General features: G+C 39.0%; 1 protein-coding gene across 2 annotated transcripts; it reads right to left on the reverse strand.

Moving 5' to 3' along the window:
- Positions 1-949: 949 nt before the first annotated feature.
- On the reverse strand, positions 950-23,354 carry Cxxc4 (CXXC finger protein 4). 2 transcript variants are annotated; one of them, XM_021158837.3, is made up of 2 exons: positions 22,296-23,354; positions 950-4,993 (listed from the first exon to the last, which is right to left on the reverse strand). In XM_021158837.3, the coding sequence occupies exons 1-2, from the start codon at positions 23,352-23,354 to the stop codon at positions 4,949-4,951; spliced, it is 1,104 nt and encodes a 367-aa protein (XP_021014496.1). In that variant the 3' UTR covers positions 950-4,948. The 2 variants fall into 2 exon arrangements, with proteins under 2 accessions (XP_021014496.1, XP_085691633.1); XM_085835507.1 differs by lacking the exon at positions 950-4,993 and having other exon boundaries at positions 18,505-23,354.
- Between the last annotated feature and the right edge of the window lie 596 nt (positions 23,355-23,950).

Consider the following 23,950-nt stretch of genomic DNA (forward strand, 5'->3'; position numbering starts at 1 on the left):
ATCACTGCAAATGAATCCCAGACATCCATATTCTTGCCAGATTAAAGAACTATTTGCCAAATTCCAATTGAATATATTTAGCATACAAAGAGGCATAGTGACTTACCTGAGAAACAATAGCATATTGGGAAGTTTATCATAATTAGAATTATTGAAGCCCTCTTTCTTGTCCTATATAAAAGTTCATCCTGTTGTCATTTCCAAATATTTTCTGTTTTAATGTTAAACCTTAACAATGCACCCATCAATGTACAATACACTTATAAACCATCTTCTCATATGGTTTTATAGTCTATAAATGCGAAATCTTTGAATAGTATCAAGTTTTGTGTGTTCCTATACCAAGGATTTCAAGTTTTAATACAATACTCTAGCTGGGATATTTGGAGTGTGTAGTTTCAAAGGCACCTAATAAAAATAACCCTTTTTATTGAGCAGAGGTGAGATTGGAGCTCAGCACACAACTAGTGAGCAGCATGGTGGACTGCAGCATTTTATGACAAGAAAAATTAACAATGCATATATCAAGTCAAAACCAAGGGCGTGGCCAGAGACACGGTTGAATGTGTTGCATTTGTTCAAGTACAATGTCTTCAAGAATCATCTCTAAAGATTTTCACTCACGAGACAAAGAAGTCTTCAATGTTTTCTACAGACCGGAAGGAGACAAAGCACAGGCTCATTTACTCATCTTCAACTTAGAAAGTCTTTTAAAGTTTTCAAGAAATATATCCTAAGTATCATATTTGTCTTCTTTATATAAATTATAGATAGAGATGATAGATGGATAGATGAGAGATAGATATATAGAGAGACAGAGAAATAGATATCGGTGATAAATATGGATGAACAAAAAGAAAAATAATAGCATTATTTTGTGAAAGATAAAACACCTTTACATCATAAACAATATTAGATTTTTCAGAACTGTGTTTATTAATTGAAATCCCACAAATAAAATCTTGTCATGGAAAAATGGAGATACTTTGAATACTAAAGTCCTTTATTTAACAACACAGAAATCTCACAAAAACAACTTTACTGGGCAAATTGAAGTGATTTTTAATTTTTTTTTTACAGTTTTGTACATGCCCCATAAGTGATTTTTTTCTTTAATAAATACACTGTTTTCCAAAACTGCTTTTTAAAATAACTGCACAAGCTTACATACACTTTTACACAAATATCTATTAGAAAATATAACCGATAACTGCACAGTTCAGAACGGGAGGACACTGGGAACGGAGTACACTTGGTGGCCCATGTCCTGAAATATCTATTTGTCAATTGTGGAACGGAATCCCTCTGAACACAGGAGCTGTGTTCTACTCGCTAGGAATACAGATCTCAGTGTGAAATGCCAAATTTAATAAAAAACAAAATCTGAAACATTTAGCTGTTACATGAGAACCAACTGTTTGATAACGCTGTGAATCTCACCATGATCAAAGACCCACTACAGATTTCTGCTCAACATATTTGACCCTGACTCGTGCCTTCATTTAACTGTGTCTCTATTTTAATTCTTTGATTACAATCAGCTAGTCTTTCTATGCTTTAGCACTAATTGAACAACATCCACACCAGGGCTTCTGACAAAGGATGCAACATTCCATTCCTTTCATGATTACTTAATATTAATTCATAACAAGCCCGTTGTCTCTCACTCCCTGTGATTGCTTAGTATGAAATGGAAGGTTTGGGGTTAAGCAAAACGTTTTTGCATACCCATTCATTAGGGGAAGATATTTACTATTCATGTAACCTGGATGGAGTCAGTACTACTTTGTGAGTGTGCCTCTGTGTTTGTATAAGGAGAAGAGGAGTCCAACAGAAAGTCACTTAAGTCTGAAAGTCAATAAAGACAGAGGTCTGCATTATAATATTCTTCTGGAGTGCTAAGGAATAGCCAGAGGGAGCACCTGCTAAACACACTATGTGCCAATGGCCCACATGTTCTCCTGTACTCCCCTCAAATGCTGCCAGGGAATGGCATCCGTGAAGACTGGACTCTTCTGTACGTGGACTTCTCCAGCAGCTTGAGCAACATCTATCTGGTCTGGCATGTCAGCTTTAAGTTGTATATATACGACCTACAATCTGATTGCTAAATTCTAAATTTCCTTGGTATGGAAAATGAGACACACAGTGAGCCGCTGTTAAAAGTTATGTTTCATTTACATTTTTGGAATAAAGAAAATGCACAGGCACCCCTTCACTGCCCTAAGGCTACAGGTTGTTGGTATGTAGATAAACTTGAGAAAGAAAACTAGAGGTAATGTAGAAGGGTCATTTCTTCACCATCACCAGTGAGAACTCTATCTGTACCCTACATTTTGTAAACTGAGTTTAAGGGGAAACATAAGAAGTGTGTGGCATAAGAGCAATTAGTGCTAATAATGAAAATGCAAAAAAATTAAAGAAAAAGGCCACACTGTTCATCGTGGTAACAAACAGATTTCTCTACTTAAAAATAAATGAACAGCCATGTGAAACAACACATTTACAATACACAAATTCATTGTCTTAGAACAAAAGACAAAAAACAAACAAACAAACAAACAAACAAATAGAAAAATACATCAAGACATGCAATACCACCTTGAGTTTTTGACTTTCCATACATTGCTATGAGGTCCTTATTGTGTGCCTAATACAGTCTGAAAGGAAATTGGTTTCATTTATAATCATTTTTTTTCCTTAACATAAGCAAGGGAAGAGTCCCATTCAAGTGTGAAAATAAATTTTCACGTGCTCATTGTTCACTAACAAATTGTCCAAAATAAGAATAAAATAAAATAATAAAGTAAAAATTGTAAAGAGACAGACAGACAGACAGTGGGACAATAAAGAAATAAAGAACTCATAGAACTCTCATTGGTCCTACAGCAGAAACAGAAATTATAGCTACAAACAGTCTAAGGAATCCACACGGAGGAGAACGCTATCTCAAAAGTAATACACAGCACATTTTACCTTTTGATGATTTCATCCCTCTCTTTAAGCATAGGCAGGTGTAATACATAATGCATTCTCCTCACAAACACTGCTTGACCATACTGCAGACTAAGCACTGGTATGCTAGCCAGGCACATTCGTCCCACTGGTGCCTTACACTTGCATCCTACAAACCTACTATGCTCTCATCCAGGTGACCAATGATGGCGTAGTACTTGACCTGCCTTGAGGAAAAAAAAATGTCATCCCTCTTCCCATTCAAATCTAAAATGAAAATTTAAAAATATTCCCCTGCCAACCTTTGAAGCCCTTTAGACTCTAAAGTCTTGGCTGACTTATCGATCTCTCCTGTGGTTTTCCTTTTGATTCAGCTGGCTAACCTGTCTGGTGGTCATAAAGAACAAAGAGGTAAGTAACGCGGCAACTTTGTTATTCTTTGTGTCTTTCCTAAACTATGTTTTATTCCTGAAACTGATTCTTTTAGGCTAGTTGTCTTATTGGGATGGGCATCGTTTGAGAAGCAAGACTGTCCTAGGAAAACCAACTGGGACAGGGTGAGGCAGCCCTGGTTCTATAAAGCATTCTGGGGTGGGAGTGGGGGATGGGCTGTCTTGTTTTTATGAAATTCCTCACACTGTGGCCTTGCTTCATGAAAAGAAAGCTTCCAGTGGTAAGAAAGGGGAAGGAAGCAGTGGGTGTTCCATGAGAGACTGGGAAAGAATACTGGTCCAACTGAGAGACTAAGGATAGGAAGATAAAGAAACAAAAAAGCCTCCCTTTTAACCAATGTGCTTGATTATTTTGAACTTGAAAATAAGCCCAGTCATGCCTTAAAGTAGGCTTCAATGCCTTTGAGCATTGTTTTAAACCTACCCATCCAGTGTCATACACAGAATTAAAACATTTTGAATACTCTCTGGTTTTTGTTTTTCTTACCCTTCCCCAAAGCAAACTAATAATCAAAGAATAAAAAAGCTTAAACAACCTGTGTATGCCTAGGGAAAAAAAAAGTGGTGTCAGGCATGAATTTCTCTCTCTATGATCTGATAACGTTAGCCTAGAAAACACATTTTCAATTAAAAAAAAATATAGAACTGATTCTGCATTTCCCAACTATTTAGCGTACTCCCCTTACAGTGCAACCCAAACAAGTCAACTACACTAAATATCTGGGGGGTATACCCTCTGTACAGCTCGTTTGTAAGCAATGCAAGTGCATAACCACTACTCTAATATAGTGCTCAAAAGATTAATTGAAACCTTCATTGTAGCTTTCCCTCTTATACCAACACAACTGAAGGTCATTGCTGGATGCGGCATTATCTTTTAGTCTTGACAAACCAGCCAACAAGTCTCTACACAAAGATGCATGAAAACCACCGGTGTTGTTTCTGCTTCTAAAAACAACTGGCCAAAAATATTTAAAGCTAAAATTTATTGCTCCAGATTTTTAACTTGCAGAACCATATTGTTGTGTACAAACTGTTAATCTCCATAGATGCTCAGACATGATTGTCTCCTTGTGTCTAAACACACAAAATACAAGCTGCTATCTGTACAGTTTACAGTACTGAAACACATATATTTGAAAATGAAGTATAGATATGTACTTTGCAAAGATACATGATTTTACAGTCGGGGGTTACCCAAACTTATTATTATTTTTTTTTTACAGCCACTTTCAAAATAGACAACAACTTCACTAGTATAGCTAAATACATCAAAGGAAGAATCAGTGTATTGAAAGTAAATAAACTGGCCAATTCCCCAAACTTCTCTGTTATTTTTATGTGTCTTTTTTTGTTGCTGTTGTTGTTTTCTTTTCCTCTTGTTTTTTGTTTTTTGATTTTTTTTTTGAAGAAATCCCTATACATAAAATGAAAATAATTTCTGGATAATTTCTTCAATGGTGGACTAAGCGGTTTCTTAAAACAAGACATTAGTTTGCCCTTCATTCCCAAATGCCTTGAAAATAAGATACACTACAGCTTTAAAAGAACCATCGGAATGCTTCAGCGCTGGGAACAGGTGTTCTCTATAAAAAAAAAAAAGAGCAAGAAAACAGGTTAAGCTTTCTTTCTATGTCAATATACAATTAGATATTTCTCCTTTCCAATTCAGCAATAGTTTTAGTCAACCATACAGAACACAAGGACATATACAGCAACATATAATAAATGAAGAAATGCATAATCTTAAAATATAAAATTATATTATTCAGTTTAATACTAATTGATTGATCCTAACGACTGAAACACATTATGTACTTAAAATACATGAAATACATCCTGGGATGTGTGTAGCAATTAAAAGATGTTCAAAGTCTTAACTAATGGCAAGAGCAACTGGTACCTGTATGTAAATTCTGTGGCTACCTCCTAGGAAACCCATATCACTTTATGTTGATTATGTTTGTGTCTAGACATAGATGGCATAGCCACACTATGACATAGGAAATAGATCTTTCATGATGGTCATTTACCTATCTTCTAAATTGTAAAAGATCATAACCAGCTATGCATGCCGTCTTCAATGTGATTCATATAAGTCTTTTGTACAGTCAAAGTGACTATGACTGAATTATTCTGTCCATTACATGAACAAGCATGTCACCTGAAAGTAACCTGAAGTTTTATATACAAAGTTGTAGTATATACATACATATGCAATTTGTGTAGGGTTAATGTCAAAGCTGAGTAAAGAATTTCTTTATGGGGGCAAGCTGATACACAAAATTAATGTTGCCAACCAGGCAGCTACTTTGTGACCGTGTGTGTTTGTGTGTGTGTATGCACACTCTTAAAATATATATTAAAATATAGTAAGATTTATTATATATGTTCTATTTTAATATATTTCTTAAGAAAATGTTCATACCATTTGAATTTCCTATTAGAATACACATGAAAAATATGCTACAAATTATATTACAAAGTGCTCTAATGATTGAAGTTGGCTTTGATTTACTTTCTCGTACATAAGTAATTTGGTTGCCATTCTCCTTTCATCTTAATGTTGATCGACAATAAAATTCTGTATTAACCTACTATGTTATCTAAAGTCAGAATTTCAACTTCTCTCTCTTGAGAATGTCATTCGCATGCCCCTGTGTGTGTGTTACTTACTATATTTCAAGTGCCTTTCTTAGTCTTGGACCTGGACCTTAAGCCTATATCATCTTTGTTGTTAAAGAAATTTAAGAGAATAAAGTAACTGTTTTGGAAGGTAGATTTCATTTGCACTATTGGCACTAACAATATTAAAGAGAACCATGAACTTTAACTATTAAGACAAATTAATTTACTATAAGTTATATAGTACAAATTTGCATGCATACATAAAAAAGTAAATTGTACCTTCGCAAAGCACAAAAAGGTCTACCATTCTCAGTAAAATAAGCACCTATTTTGCTCGGTTTTGATTCCTCTTACTGATGAGTTAATCAGTTTTGTTCTTTCTAGCTCACTGTGCATACTGAGCCTCCATCATTTGGTTTTGTTTGTGGAAAAGTCCTTAACCACTTTCTAAATTTAATTTTTGAATACCAACTGTAATAAATATAATTCTAGTTACATTTAGTTAGTCATTACTGAGAGAATTATATAAAGCAATAAGGAACACACCCATTCTATTATTCATATTTACAGGCACTCACGTGACACACATGCACACACATGAACATACACACATACGCACATGCATGTGTGTGTGCATACACACGTGCATGCACACACACATGCATTCTGTGAGCACAGGCACACACATGCAAAACTAGGAAATGAAAACTGAAATGTTCTACCAGATGCCACCTTGCTTTCTGATGCCAACTAAGAATAAATTCTATATAAGTCAGTTTATTTATATAAATGTAGTCATTTTTAACAAGATACATTAGATCCAAGTCTATCCATGCAATTATATATCTACACTCAGATTCACATACAAAAAATAAACATGTGCATATATACTCATACATATGCACATTTGTGTGTATATGTATGACAAAGATGCCAACTTACTCTCAGATGCCAACTGGAAGCAAGTTTATAAATATATACTTATGCAGTCATGGATCTTGATACACAGATATGTTTATGGAGGTAAACAGAAAAAATGCAGCGTACGTTTCTTAAATGATGAACTCCTTATGGCTTAGATACGCCTTTGAAGCTATTTTCTAACTTTGTTCTTCCTGATCCCCGGTCTGCTCTTCCATGTTATTTGCAGTATTTTGTGAAAGCAAAGGCTTTTACATGCTTCCTAGACTCAAAGGCCACTGTGAGAAGGAAAAGATGGTTCTTTCTCAGTGTTTGCTAACACTAAGAATCCATCACAAAGGAGCCATGAGGGAAGCAAGGCTAAGGTTTCTCTAGTGATGGTCCCTGACACAAAATAGCACCCAGGGAAGCTCTGTTGTGATGTAACTGGACGCTGTGCTGAGGTCAGAAAGTATTCCCAGGCAGGGGAGTAGAGAAGGTAAGCAGAGAAGTTTTTAAAATGGCTTTTCTTTGCATTAAGATATGGCCTAGACAGTCATCAATGGGAGGAGAGGCCCTTGGTCTTGTGAAGGTTCTATGCCCCAGTATAGGGGATGCCAGGGCTAGGAAACGGGAGTGAGCAGGTTAGGGAGCACTGCAACGGGTGAGGGAATAGGAGATTTTCAGAGAGGAAAATAAGAAAGTGGGTAACATTTGAAATGTAAATAAAGAAAATATCTAATTAAAAAAAAAAGATCTTTGAGGTCATAAAACTTAAAAAATAAACAAACAAAAAGGGCCCCAAATGGAGGAGCTAGAGAAAGTACCCAAGGAGCTAAACGGGTCTGCAACCTTATAGGTGGAACAACAACATGAACTAACCAGTACCCCTGGAACTCGTGTCTCTAGCTGCATATGTAGCAGAAGATGGCCTAGTCAGCCATCATTGGGAAAAGAGGCCCCTTGGTCTTGCAAACTTTATATGCCCCAGTACAGGGGAATGCCAGGGTCAAGAAGTGGGAGTGGGTGGGTAGGGGAGCAGGGCGGGGGGGGGGGGGGGAGGGTATAGGGGACTTTTGGGATAGCATTTGAAATGTAAATGAAGAAAATATCTAATAAAAAAATTGGAAAAAAAGGAAAGAAATTACCTAAACCACATAAGAATAACTAGGAAAGCCACCGTGCAATAATTAGTACAAATTATCAAATATTTACCAGAAACTTACAATTTCCCTCTCAATTTCATTGAAGGATTAAAAGGAGAGCAAAAATTCTTTAGAGCCCTAGAGTCCTAGAGGCTACACAAAACTTAGGTACTACCCAATTTTCATTTAGGCTCCCCAGAAATTTACTTGAGGGTGAGGCTGAGTTACCTGCAGCCAAGAAGCTAGAAACAACTGCTTTATAGAAGTACTGGGTTAAATCACGGATTTCTGATTAGTCTGTACAAACTTGGACACACATCTTCTGCCTTTGTCAGCTAAGGAGGTCATCTTTGTAAGAGGACCACTGTAAATTGTTTGGAGGCTCAGCACATCCACACAGGGGATTAGATGCCCTCAGCAGATACCTCCAAGTTAGATAAATTCAAAGTCCCAGCTGGGGAATCACACTCCTGATAAGATTACTGTGACTTCCTGGATCTCAGTGGTGCTTACAGGGGATACTGATCCTGAGTGACAGGAAGACCAGATTCCCTTGGAAGAAAATGGGATGTGAGGTCATGAAGAACATTGAAGTGATCATGTTGTTTAAGGCAGCCTGGCTCCCATGAGACCTGTGGAGAAAGCTGCAGGTCCCAACCCCACCCCACTGTCCCTCTTCCTGACATTGCTATCAAGCCTGCTGCAAAAAAAAAATAAAAATAAAAAATAAATTAAAAAAAAATTCTTCAGATAGAAAATGACCTTCAGCCTTGAAATAATGGTATGTGTTTATCCCAAAGCAAGATCGTTCTTCAAGGACAGAATGGCATTTTACATTTACCCAAAAAGTTAACAGTAAATATTACAGTATCAAGTTTTGCTAACTCAATAAGGAACAAGAAACAAAACAGCCTCAAGTAAGGCAGAAGCCCCAAGCTCAGCTCCAAAAAGATTCCAAAATGGTTTCTCATGTTGGGCACCCATCAAGTGAGGGTTGCTACGTTGGTGTCTTTGGGCCAAATGTGCATCTGCACATTAGTGTTAGAAGCATGTGGGGCTTAAGCAAAATTCACCTCCTGGAAGCGGGAGGTGGAGGATCTAAAACTGGACAAATGCGGGTGTGGTGTGTGGTCATTTAGCTCAATAGATACGGCAGAGAGAAGGGAATGTGGCAGCGCTCGCCACAGTAAAACATTTTCATGAAGTTACACCTGAGGTTTCAAAGACTACAAAGCCTTCCTACCCGTTCCTCTGGCACCACCCTCAGTACCATCACCAAGATGGGAAGATGTAGCTGTCAACAGAAGGACACACTTAGAAACCACACTACACTGGAATGCCAAAAATGAATGGAATGCATGAATTTCTAAATAGAGATAAAGAAGGTGGCACTAAGATTTTCCACTGAGAATGATAAAATACTTTGCTAATATTTGTTTGCATTGCTTTCTAAAACAAAGAATTCCATCATTCACCTGGGGCCTTCAAAATTTCTACTGTGAAACAGGTGGAATCTAACACAATGGTTTTAAAGAGTTAGAATTTGAGAATAGCAGTATTCTCACACTGATTAAAAAATAAAGTTCCATGTAATTACTGACAGTGAGTGGAACCCACATCATCAAATCAGTTTCTGATTTTCACACTGTGATGGGGGAAAAATGTTTTTCAGCCAAAGTCCATGCAATTTCAGGGTGCACAGAGCCAATGAAAGCTGCTTGGAGACTTTCTGGGATGTCACCTTCCTGGGAAAGCCACCAAATTAGACTCAGGGACGCCTTAAGCCTTGAGTTTTGAAATTCTTGCTACATTTAAACCTACATATTAGTGCTACAGTTTAAAGACGTTAATGAATCTCTGAGAACCTGCAATGAAAATGACATAAGTGAATAAGTCAAAAGGTAAAAGACCCTCACTGTTGTCCGTTAGCATCTGACTGGCTTTTTGTAGTTTTAAGAAAACCTCTCAACTTTAGGGTTTTCTTCTTTTGAGTAAACAAAATCAAAACGGTTCCTGATAATGGAAGACTTCCTTTTTTTCTGGTGTGATTTATAAAATAATATAAGGTGTCATTAAATGTGTTGTTTCTTCCTAGTGAATTTCAAAATCTACTTGGAGATGTGTGACAGGCACAATACCATGGATGTTGCATGGAAAATACCATGCACATATACCTTAACATAAGTTTATACATAAATAAAATCTTTAGTTAATTATGGTCTAAAGTGATATCCAGCAAAGGGAAGCAGATTTTCCTCTTTTTTTTTTTTTTTTTAACTTCGTCTTTAAATGTTATACTGTTAAAAGCATAGTCTACTACTAGGCCACTAAAGAGTATAGATAGAACATAATCAGGTATGAGAAAACCATGAATTTATGACCATTGATTAATGTGATGCCTTGGAATGTTCTGTTAATAAATAAAAAATAACCTTAGAGTAAAAACTAACTCCTATTAGATATGTGAATAGGAGTATGATTTTACTTTCTAACATTTTCTTTTTTCTTTCTTTTTTTTTGTTTGTTTGTTTGTTTGTTTAGTATTTTTAAGTAGGATCTCATTGTGTCCCAGTCTGGCCTAAAAATTCCTCAGTTTGCAGAGTGCTGGGATTATAGACTTTTGTCACTTCCCCCAGCTCTCTAGTTTTAAATTACACCTCTCTTTCTTCCTCAGGCTTGTCAATATACCTGAGGTATATATATATATATATATATATATATATATATATTTATATATATATAAAGCATAACATATCAGATGTGTTTCTCCCGTAAATTATTCCTTTAGCACTTAACTATTTGACATAAGGAAGCCTTATTTTGGTCGATATTTAGATGTAAGTAAAAATAAGTATAGTGTTACCAGTGACTGGTAATATCTAAAGGAGGACACATACTAAATACAGAACCAGTGACTGGAAGGTGCATTCCCCCTTCCTGGCTTCTAAACTGACATTATAAACTGACACTCGGATTCCTCTGGTCGGTGGTGAAGGGCTAGCCAGTGCATTTTCAGGCTCTGCTCTTTGTAGGCGGTGGCTCCTGTTACTCTTTCTACCACACCACCATCACCACCACCACCAAGATGGTAAGACATAGGAGACAAACCTAGCTAACTGTAAACAGAAGGACACACTTGAAAACCACACTACAAGGGAATTAAGTGCATGTAAGGGTTGAGCCAGTTAGGGAAACAAGGCTGAGACGTGTACTTGGGAAGAGATGGAGTCAGAGGGAAGACAGCGTAGACACCATGATCCTAAAGGACATGTACTTTCTGTCCCTAATATCTATTGCAAACAACTTCTTTAAACATGAACCTTGATACATGCTACATATAATTTACATGTGGTTAAAAAGAATACTTGAAACCACTACTGCCCAACAGATGAGTAAGCTTATTGTGACATATATGACTATTTTAGTGATTAAAATGTTCTTGGACAGAAAAAAAGTCACTCTGATACAGTAGCATCACACTATAGAGAAATAGGTAATTTTTTCAGTGACTCACAGTTTTCAAGAGTATTTTACAAAAATGATTCCATATGATAATTTTAATCTTACATGTAAACAGGGGTATAAGAGTAACATTGAGATTAAAACTGTAAAATTAACTGGCCATGGTGGTGTGATCTCGGCACTTTGTGTAGCCAAGAGGAGCAAGGTGATCTCAAGCTACTGTTAGACAACCTGGGCTACATAAAGCTATGGCTCATAAAAATAAATATGTAAAATTTATGTTAATGAAATATAAGCTACACTGTTAATTATTTAAATGTACCAGTGTTATTTATATTTCTGCAAGCTTGCATTAGAGTATAGGTATATAGAAATATATCCGGCTTTAGGATCTGAATATATTTCTGCTCTCTCTCTCTCTCTCTCTCTCTCTCTCTCTCTCTCTCTCTCTCTCTCTCTCTCTCTCTTTGTCTCTCCCTCTCTCCCTGATGCTGACCTGCTAATTCCTGTCCACAATATTGCCTTTAGGAGAAAATAGCTACTAAAAATGATGAAGTTGTTTAATAATTTTGAAACTTGCAATAGAATTTTGCTATAATCCTGAATTTCTATCAAGTACACCACTCTTTTGCTGAAAACAAGAAGAGGTATTTTCACAACCATGAGAAAATTATAAATTATTTATAGTACTTATCAGAGCTAGATTTAAATAGACTTTAATTTTATTAAAATTTACCCCAGCAGTTACAATTATGATCCATAGCCGGTCTTGTGGTTGCTCTCATTCCTATAGACATGGAGACTGGAGAAATATTTTTTTGATATTACATAAAGGTGTGCGTCGTGTAATGTTTTAATCCAGGTCACGGACTTGCAAGTTGTTCAGCATCTCCTCTGGTAACACTCAGCCACTGAGAGAGACCCAGCCTAGAACCCCCTAAGGGTTTTATGCTCCTAAATTGACCAGAGAAATTCAGAGAACATTCTTCTAAGTAGCTCCACCAATTAGATACCATCAGCAACACACTTCACTTGGCTAGAACCCTGCTCCAAGGAACAGCACAAGGCCTTGAAGCTGTACCTCCCAATAGTCTCTCCTTTCTCTTTGCCCCATCTCTCTCTCTCTCTCTCTCTCTCTCTCTCTCTCTCTCTGCTTTCTACTTAGAGTTGCCAGTACAAGGAATGTTCACAATTTTTCATTGACCTCTTTGTCTACCTTAGAAATTATACAATTAAAAAATCTGAAAGCAACAATTAATTTAATTTATTTTTTTAAATGTGCCCTCAATCACTGAGAGTATATTTGGGTTCACTTACACTTAGAGGATACACATATCAAGGATTCCACTCCCTTGACACCAGAGGATCACCACATCCCACATCACTCCAGTCTATAGGTTCCAATTCACCCTCAAGAAAAGTTCATGGGTTTTCTACATATTTGTGCAAACATGGTCTCTTAAAATAAATGAACAATTCTATTGTTTTTGCCAGGAGATGTGTTTATAATCCATAGTAAGCAATAATACATTCACCTTTGTTCTGGAATCTTTTCCATGTGCTCAATTCAGTATTTTTCCAGAATCTTTTCTTCCAACTGCCTTAAAGTTATGCTCACATCTTTGAGTGCTTGGTTGTTAATAAGGAACCAAGTTTACCTAAACACTATCCTTAGGTAATTTTGAGGCTTTATCTTCTCACCTTGGCCTTACTGTGTGTCTAACTGAATAGTTGAAATTTATCCTTAAAGAGAAAATTGAAAGAGGAAAACAAAGGAAAGGAGAAGAGAGAGGGAGCAGGTTGGAAAGAATTCAGCAAAGGCAAGGAAAAGCTAAGCCCAGCTAATCTCTCTGGAACTAATTTTGCCATTGTGGTGAGTGAAGGAAAAGAAGTCTGACTGGTTCTAATGGACCTGATCCCAGATCCATCTGAGACACCTTACATCTCACAGACTGTAATACATTAACAATTGCTATTCATTTCTGATTTGAGCAGACTCAAGAGTGACCTAGAGCCCAATGCTTTCCCAATCTGCAGCATCCTGTAGCCTGCCTGTGCGCTTCCCCTGCTCTGTACACCCTATGTTTCCAATATTCCCCTTCCCTTATACAAAGCCTATAACATATACCTCAAAATACAGCAAAAATTCTTAATATGACATGAAGGACCACCCACAGTAGCACGGCAGTCACCGTATCTCTGTGCCCCTTATCCAGTATGGAGAACAAAACTGGGCTGACCCAGGTCCACAAGTGTGCAGTTGCTTCTTGAGTTGTCTAAACGTTCAAGTCTCCAATTTATACTTATTTCACTTCTTAGATGGCAATTGAACATAAGAAGAAGTAACTAAGAACCTTGGATAAAGGACTAAGAGCTTGAGTTAGGGAGTCATAAAGGTACTGGCAGACAGCAGTTGGAAAGAAGGAAAAGGGCTTCCTTAAACCTGGACACATTGTAGCTGTCTGTACACACATCCATGTATCTACTGAAGTTACATGCAAGCATTAGAAGGTAGCAGCTCCTGCCTAAATGTGCTTAGCTGAGTCTAGTTTACCAAGTGCTTTACCACACTCTTAACAGCTCTGCGAATGCACAACATAGGCAGAAGCCTGTCTTGGAATCAAGACATGCTGTTTATAGAACGTGTACATTTTACTCATCTTACTAAAAAAACGTTCAAATATAATTTCCTTTCTCATTAAAGACATGCTCAGTTGTGTAATTGCTATTGCTAACATTTTCCAAATTTTATTTGAAAGTAGCCAACACCTTCACATTTTTCCCACCCGCCTAATGCAGCGGAAACCGTCACTGAGGAGTACCACTTGCCTGTGGTACATCCATATATTTTCTGCTCTGTTCTACTTTATTCCACTTTCTCTGGAGGAGTCAACAAACTGATATCATGTTCCTCTGATATACAAGCCCTGTATTAGTTTAACAACCTCTCCTGCAGCCTGAAAAAACTCAGCATCCATCTCAACTGAACCCCACGTCTCTCAAACCCATAATTATGTGAAAGGACACTCAGGAGGGAAACCCAGAGAGACACCACACTCAAAATGATCCCCAACACAACACTACACAATGCAGCCTTGCAGCAAATTTCTTTGGATATGGAGACAAGGCAGTACTCTCTATTTTGTTTTCTGTGAACAAAAAGTAAAATTCAGACTTGAGATTTAATAAAAGTGTTGCAGCTCACCTTTCATGATCTATATCTCCTTCTTTCCCTTATTTCAACTCCATTAAAATCATCACTTAGCCTACAGAAACATTTCCACAGCATACTCATCTCCCAGCACAAAAATTTTTTTGACCTCTGACGTACCAAAGCTAATCACTACCATTTCCACAGAATTACATTTCAGTGGTTTTCTTCCTTTAAAGAACGTTATTTCATCACCTTCTACATGCTTTAGGAAGTTTTAGAGAAAATACATCTTTTTCAGAATTTGCCAGATTTGCTGAAATCCACAGAACTGCCCATCACTCTTCCTGCTCTACAGGCACCTGCCACGGTCTCTCCTCCTCCGACTTGATCTCTATCCCTCGGATGCTTCTATCAATCATCCAGTTATGGTCTGCTATGCTGAGCAAGGAATAGCACTTTCAGCAGAGTTTTCCCCCCGCTTCAACACTTTTGGCAACTTTTTAGATTGCTCGCTAAGATATAAATTAAATGTAGATAAGACTCAAATGGGATCGTGTTTTCTCCTAATCCTGGAAGTGTTTTAGCTGTACCCTGGAATTGTGCTACCAAGTGTTTCGAGGGCACACATCAAGATAACCTCAGCTGGGACACAGATATCCCAGTTGAGAACTCACTCAGCACTAAACTGAGGGCCGCAGCTCCCACTCTCAAGCGGAATGTGTTAAGTCAGATCTTGAACATCTGTTCTTTCCTTTTGTCCTGTTTTCCCCTCTGCAAACTTTCAAACTTCTGGAAGGATGAAGGGATCCACATCCCATCTTGACCAATGCCCTTCTATATAGTGTTTAGCATCCTAATATTTTTTAACTCAAAAAGATAAAATACTGCTGTGGTTAGAATTCCACTTCTTTAAGGGCCTCTCAGTTTTTCCTCAAAATCATTTTTACCTGTCTCACATCTATACTAAACGGATACCTGAATCTTCTACCTAAGTAATGTTTATTATTATATACATTTCAGTTTTTCAAAGCTAAATGTTTTCTCTGGCTGGTATTTATAGAAAGTATTTAATTCTTTCCTCATATTGAGTCTCTTGAACTAAGTCACATAGAGAATAGCTCTCTCAATGAAGTTGTCTAGTGTCTTAAGCATTGCCTGAGGCAGGAGACGCTTTTTCATAGATTCTCTATGTGACAGCATGGCCCTGATGCGCCTTTTTAATTACAAAATAAAGAAGAAAGGAAGAAAGAAGGAGAGAAGGGAAGGAAGGAAGGAAGGAAGGAAGGAAGGAAGGAAGGAAGGAAGGAAGGAAGGAAGGAAGGAAGGAAAAAAAAAAGGCAAGCCAGGAAACTAGTATTATATTTCCTGAATATAATTTATATTTGATTTTACATAAAATAAATACAGAATGAATATGACTTACATGGAAAAGTAACCGTTTTGCTATTAGTAAGAAACTGCATTAAAACAGTTGTGATAAATACGAAGGAAAATGGAGAGGAGAGTCGGCAAGCTTGAGCTTCTACCTAGTTATGTATTCTCAAGCTCCTGAAGGAGACTAAGACACGGGCTGTAAATTTCACAAAGGGGGAAAAATTCTTTATATTGCTTTAACTTAGAGCTAACAAGCCTGCTAGGATCTCTCCAACCCCCGCAGAGCTAAGTACTTGACGTTATTAAATATCTGTCACATGTGAAGTATGATACAGCATAACTCAATAGAAAACAGAAAACACACTGCTGGATGAAGGGACGGTTTTCAGTTACCCAGAAGAATAATTCAGTTTCTGGTCAGGTGTCTCTGCAAAGGGTAGAACAAGAGATGACTTGGATAAAATCACTCCCACATCCCTGCTCAGGTACCATGGAACTCGCAAGGATACCAGAGCAATGCCAAATACTAAGTATAAGGTAGGCACAAACACTGAGGTGGAGCTGAAGGAACAAAAATTATACACACAAAAGGCCCACAGCACTTACAGCCTATACAAAATAGATTCCTTAAAACAAGTTCTTACAAAAACCAGGTTTTACAAAAACCGTTCTGCTTCTTCCATCCAAACCACCTCTTATCTTTCCAAGTGTCTGGAAAACACACTTCCGATCACCACCCTGTACAAAGTGTTCTGAGCTCACTTCTGCTTTCATAAATTAACTTATTAATAGGAGAAAATTTAATATTTAAATACATCCTAACTTCAACCTATTGCTTTACCTAGAAACCACTGGATGGCTTAATCAGGATTTTTTTTTTTTTTTAGTATTTTGTATAATGTAAGAAATTGAAACACACCTGGCTTATGTGGAATGCACTGAATAGGACACTATATTATTAAAGTTTTTCAATGCAAAATCTAAGTGAATTGTTTTCGGGTAAAGGTGAACTATATATTCAGATAGCCTGGTCAATTCTGATTGAGTAATAGACCTTTAAGAGGACCTGCGACTTCTTAAAAACACATTCGAGCCCAGTCCTAGGAAATATTAAAATAAGTAAATGTCTAACTTCATATCCAAAATGGATATCCCAACAGGGTTTCAGGGCTCATAGCAGTTACTAACTACAGTTTCCAATATGGTGGAAAATGTACTTGGAGAAAATATGGTGGACCTCTTTATCTTCTCTGTAGACCTTTTAAATCCAGTCTTACAGATCACTTTGCCAAATGGTTCTGCATCGATCTCTAAGTCTGACTCTGCGGAACCCTGACATTCCATCCAAAAGAAAAATAGATGATGCACAGAAGGGCAAAACAGTCATGAAATCATTAAAACTTTCAAGGCAAGAAACTTCTACAACCTTCACTGCTAAATAAACACTCCCTTCTTCTCCAAATACCTTTATCCCATTCAGTTGAAGCCCAAAGCTCAATGCTATTTAATTTTTTCCTCATTGTCTTTCTGAATTTTGTCTTGTCTTTGGCTTGGCTTGTTTGATGATGTCTAAGTTTCAAAGAAATATCCTATATATGGTATAGTCTATAGATTATTTTTAAATTTTATTTCATGACTTCTAATTGCCACATAAATTACTACTTAGATTTTTCCATGCTGTGTAGATGGATGAGACTATCAGTTCCATTTAAGAAGCAAAAAAAAAAAAAAATCTTACTTTCATAAGCAATTATATTTTTAACTAACAGATGGAGTCGTATGGATTTATTATGTACAACTTGAGTTCTGGTGTGCATTAAACCAACATTAACTCCTTTGGACTGAATCTAGTGGTGGGCAGAGCAGCTGATTGGGTAGTTCAGTAGCTTCATGATGAAACTGCCTTATATCTCTGACCAAAACTGAACATTTCTGAGCTCTTTTCTTTATCATTTATAGACTCTGGGTCTTCCCCCTGAATTATGACCTTGTTGTATTTTAATATAACAAAAAAGTTTCAGTTTATTTGGAGTTTATTGAAAAACTTTTCCCTCCTATAAAGGGAGAGAACACACCTAGTTTCCCAGGGACTTGACAAGCAGGAAGTGAAGAGGTGACACCCAGAGGGGAGTCGATATTGGGTTGTAAAGTGAATAAATAAATAAATTTAAAATTTTTCCTACTAGCAAGTTTAAATTGTTAAACTGAAAACTCATTTTGAAATTACAACATGAAATGACAAAGTGAAAAGGTTTCAACTTAAAATATGAAAGATTTATTATATTTATCTATGCATATATTCTTTTTTAACAACCCACTAAACTTCAAAAACCTTATGAAGTGTTCAGTCATTTACTAATTTTCTACAGCTATGAACTGGATAGTGACACATCTACTTTAGATGTGGGCTACAAATTCATTTTCTTAGCAGGCAGCCATCATTTTGCACAAATTACAGACACAATACTTTATTTAGAATTTCACAATTGCTATTGGTTGGGGGCCCTTAGAACTTTAAATTTATATGCAGTATCTCTCTCCATTTCTAAAACACTTTTCTGAATCAAGTTATCTAGTTTCACTTGATAATATCAGAATTTTTTTTTAATCAAATCCTTTAGAATCCCAAGCTAGCTTCTAGAAACATTACTGGGGGCTGGTACATCAACACATTTCCTATTTTTTAAGTGAGAGAAAAGAGAAAGAAAAACATATGCACCCTTTTAACTTTTTTTTTCTCTCCAGTTTTCTCATCTCTTCCCTATAAAGTTGTGGCAGGGAAGAGAGCAGGCATAGGGGCAGGGAAACCTCCCAGAGGCAGAGCTTCCCTAATGCAATCCCATAAATCAACTAATGGGAGGGAAACCAGATCTGTGTGGTCTCTAATGCTGTCCCACAGAGATCAATCATGTCACCTGAACAATGTTCAGGGACTAAGAGGCCAGGCTTACCCATGGGTCTTTTTCCCTTGAGTTACATTAGGTCATGATATTTTAAAAAGTTAAATCTTTGTATCAGGAAAAAAAATAATGTTTATGTATATACAATCTGAAGAATTAGCTCTACAAGAGACACAAGTATTAACCTAATATGATAATAATCTCCCACATGGTCATATTTTAACTATATCTAGGAAGTAAATGTTAATTAAGGACATACATTCTTAAAAGTAAGTTCTGTCCCATGGGAGCACAATGCATTTGTATCAACTGCTTTTAACAATTAGTGGCTATTTGTTAATGTAGTGATTGATGAAGGAGCAGTGACATATGCAAATACACAGAACAGAGAGCACACACTGTTCCATGGGTATTGCCATACTGAATGTTAACAAGGAGTGGTTTTTATAAACATAAGTTGCTCTTAAAATGAGACTAAGCAGGGGAAGGTCACATTTAAAGGAAGGCTAGGAAGGGGGGCTCAAGAGAATATATGCACAAATCCCAGCACATCCTGTGCATCTTTCTTAATCTTGGTTTACACAGCCTAAAAGCAATCTGACTACGCCTCTGGTCTCGGTTCTGAGATAAGAACAGGTCAAAGGGAAGGCAGGCACATACATAGGTTTGGAGTGCTGAATAAGAGGACAAGTTGTTAGTAGTATGCAAATATAAACTACTTATGTGTCTAAAAGTTAAAGCCACAAGTCTTAGCTACTCAGTTTATGGCTGAAATCCAATTTGTGGACCTCAGACAAGAGTCCACCCAGTCTCAAAAACATCTCCTGAGATAGGAATGGACCAAATTCGCGATGGGAAAGCAGATCAGCAGGGCAACCTTTCAGCTTTGGCTCAATGGTTTAAGATAGTTTAAGACAAGTTTAAGACAAGTTTAAGACAAGTGCTGCATGGGGTTCCATGTGGGTTTGAGATCATCACACCACAATTACTTTATTCAGGACCTGGACAGACATTCGGACAATTTAGAAAACTGTTTTTTTTCTTCTGTTTTTCCCAGTAGTATTTCATGAGGTATCATGGCCCTGAACTGTAACTGTGCCCTGGTAGGTAGAAGGAACCCTCACTTTGGAAAATGCCTGCAGTGGGCAACGTGCATTCTCTCCCCCATTCTCCGCCTTCTGTGGGGCCACAACGCTCTGGGAATGCTCATTTTCAGAGACAAAAATGACTGTAAAAGGCTTGGAATTATGAACAAAAAAATTTGAAAAGTTTGTGGGAAACCATTAAAAGGGACACAGAGAAGAAATATATGAAACCAGTTTAAACGAACTCACCAGCCTAGAAACATGGCTGACAGCCTATCAGAACTCATAGCAAACTCCTCTGGAGTGGTTACTGACTAAATAGAAGAGAATTATTGAGTTCTCCTCTCTACTACATTCCCTACAATGGTGTACAGGTGGTGCCAGTAGCTACAGCTAAAGCTGTGGTATAACAATGCCAATGTTATACTATATACAATGCCAAAACTGTAACTCTACAGACTACTCTCTAGGACAAAATAGAAGCCATACTACCATACTATTCACTAGCCATTCATTAGAAACATCCACATCATAAGCTAAACTTTAATTTCCCATGGTCTTCCAGACAGAAAGAAGTTATGGTAAATTAAACCCCAACAGAGAGTTCAAAAGTTAATGTGTTTGCCATCTGAGAGAATACATAAACCTGCACTGTAGCTGCTGTTATTTTTGTGTGACCAGAGTTGCCCACAGGAAAAACAATGAAGAACCCTGGGATACAATTAAGGTTCCCAAGCAGACCTGGTTTCTTCAGAAGGAGGAATGCAATGTTGTGATGGAATTGTAGTCTATATGCTTCTAACTTTGGAAACCCCAACCTCTTGGCCTTGGTTTGTACCAAGATGATCCATCTTCTTTGTAGTCAAAACAGCAGCAAAATCTTTAACTTCTGTGTTTATTCTTTAAATCTACAATTCTCAGTGATTCAAAGAAGACATCCCTAGGTCATGTTTCCGATATTTAAAAGAATGTGCAACTAAGTATTCTTCAGGACGGATTGTGACAGTCACTCAACATACAGTCGGGTCCACAGCACCTTCTCTAACACGAAACCCATTGCCCTGTCTCACAGTTGCACAGGCAGCTAACCAGCTAGCCTTCCTCTCTAGATTTCATCACAGACTGTGATTGCCTCTCCATATTTCCTTTGTAAATGTTACCAAAACAATATACCTGTAATTTTGCATTTTTCCTCCTGTGTTTTGACTAGGCTATCATATAAAATGTTCATCACATACATCAATCTTAATTTGAGGTGCAACTAAAAGCCTAATGTTACCATTACTTCAGTGAATAATGTCTGTTTTAAAGACCTATAAGAAAAGTAAACTATCATTTACCATATATGGCACCAACCAAAACCTTCCTATGTTTAGAGTAATTTTGCAACCACAAAATGGTTACATTGTCAGATACTGAACCTAAGAGAAATATAAAATCTAAAACAACAACAAAAACAATGGAGTTTTCCTGGAACTACATTAATTATTTTAAAAATAAGCTCTCCATTAACCACACTAGTAAATAATTATCATTTTACTCAAAGTCACATCTCAAAAATGGCTGGTGGCAATCAGCTTTCTATACTCTCTGCTGGCTCAAAAATGATCAGGAAGGCAAAAAATAAAACAGGAAACAAAAACATTCCATTAGGCTCAGGAGAAAATTATTCTAGAAGAGGATAAAAACCCTCTCTGAACCCAGGCATTTGAACACACACACACACACACACACAAACACACACACACACACAAAGATGTTATATACAAATATGTATGCATATACTGTAAGTTGTGTTCCACGTATGTAGTGTTATGTCTGGGCCTATATAGTAAGCCCATATATACGTATATATGAATGATAAATATGTTCAATATTTTGGACAGAGCTTTTTGTTTTGGGGTTTTCTTGATGGAACAGTTTAAAACAGCAAGGGAAAATATTAAGCATGCTCAGATGCAAAACTTCGGATTCTTAGACCAATTGCATTTTTTTTCCAGAGACAGAAAAAGGAGGGGCACTCTCTAGCCGAAGGGCGGTTCCACGAAGCGCAGCTGGGAGGGTGGTATAGAGGCCATGCCCTCTGCAAACCACCTCTGTCAGTATGTTTCAACCTGCAAGAAGCTTCAGAAAAGGGGGTGCTGCGTCTTGAATCCAGACAAGAAACCCTGTGGGGGAGAGGGCAGGGGAGTGAGGAGGGAGGGGGCAAGACTGGGAAACAAGAAATCATCTCCTCTGACCTCTAGCGAAGTGCCAGGTTTTTTCTTTAGCTCTTCACATTTTCTAAATTTGCAGATCTGGTGTCCCGTTTTGCGGTTCCTGCAACTGCTGCAGACGCCACAGTTGATGAGCCTCTTGCAGGGCACGCAGACCCCACACCTTTTCCTCTTCTTCTTGGCCGGGTTGGCTCCGCCAGCTCCCCCCGAGGAGGACGAGGAGGAGGAGGAATGATTCTGCGGGCAGTCTGCCAGATTGGCAATTTGAAACGCACTGTCTGTGACGGCTGCTGAGGCTGCTGCGGGGGAGTGAAGGGCTGTCATGACGATGACCCCTGGAGGTAATGAGATGCCCCCTAAAGCCGGGATAGCGGAAAAAGTCCCCACCCGCTCGGGGAGATTCATTATCTCTGCTTCAGCAGCGCCGCATTTGAGCTTGTTCATGCATTCCCCCGCCAAAGGTCTGCAGTGTTCGGGGGATAAGGTGGAGAGGAAATTAGTATTTGCCATTTGCAACGACGGCTCTGGCGGACAGCCAGCCTTCCCCAGCCGCTGGGAGTCGTTCCGGTGGTGCATGCTGGTCCTGCCGCCGCCGCCGCCGCCGCCGCCACCTCCGCCGCTGCCACCGCCGCCGCCGCCACCGCCACCGCCGGCGGCGGGGAGGATCGCCGAGGAGGAGGCGGAGGAGGAGGCGGCGGCCGAGGAGGATTTCCTGCCGGCCCCGCCGCCCCCACCCCCGCCCCCACCGCCTCCGCCGCCGCCCCCGCTGCCCCAGAGCATCGCGGTGGCGGCGGCGGTGGCCGCGTTGTCGCAGTTCCACGGGGACATGCCGATGCGCGCGGCGGCCGCGGCGGCGGCAGCGCTGCTGGGGAAGATGGGGGTGGTGATGCGCGCGATCTTGGCTGCCTGCGGGAAGGCGCCCCCGTTGGTCTTGTAGAAGGAGGTGGCAAAGGAGCGGTAACGCTCCATCTCCGAGTTGTAATCCACAAGGCTGTTCAGGGCCCCCTCGGGCAGGTGGCTTTCCTTGGGCAAGCCCGGGGCCTCCGGGCTCGGCCCGGGCTCCACGCAGACATTGGTGTTCATGGTGCAGGGGGGGAAGAAGGGGTGCAGGGTGGAAGTGGGGACCGCCTGGTCCGACACCTGGGTGGGAAAGGGGGAAAGGTGGGGGGGAGGGAAGCGGGTGATGGTGGGGTCGGGGTACGGGCCGGGCCGTGCAGGAAAGTGGGATCCGGGTGGGGAGAGCAAGACGAGGGCTGCTCTAGTCCTCTCTGGGGCGCATGTCCACAGACGGTGACTTCCCAGGCAGCGTCTTCCTTTGCATTATCCTCCAACTGTTACAACTAAAATAAAGAAAGTCATTCCAACGAGCTGCACGAGAAAAAAAAATTAAAAATAAATAAACAGCCGCCCTCGCTACCCCACCGCAGACACCACAGAAAGCTCCCACGTTCTCCAGTCGGGTCGTTTGCATAACAATCATCAAGACGTGACCCCCTTCGCCCCCCCCAACACTCCCAAGCCCTGCTCCCTCCCTCCCTCCCTCCCGACAGCACACCGCACAGCTCCTCCCCCTCCCCCCTATTCTTGTAACCCTCCTGAGAAAAAATGTATTAATAGCTAGAGTACCCAGGGAAAGAGGAAAGACAGGGGTGACAAATGCCGAGGGAAAAGGGCAATTG

This window comes from Mus caroli, unplaced genomic scaffold (assembly GCF_978045245.1).
Source record: "Mus caroli unplaced genomic scaffold, Mus_caroli_1 scaffold_3, whole genome shotgun sequence".
In the NCBI taxonomy this organism is placed as follows: Eukaryota; Metazoa; Chordata; class Mammalia; order Rodentia; family Muridae; genus Mus; species Mus caroli.

Excerpts from the sequence above, each read along its gene's own strand:
- Cxxc4 (XM_085835507.1), bottom strand. The coding sequence starts at position 23,354 with ATGAACACCAATGTCTGCGTGGAGCCCGGGCCGAGCCCGGAGGCCCCG.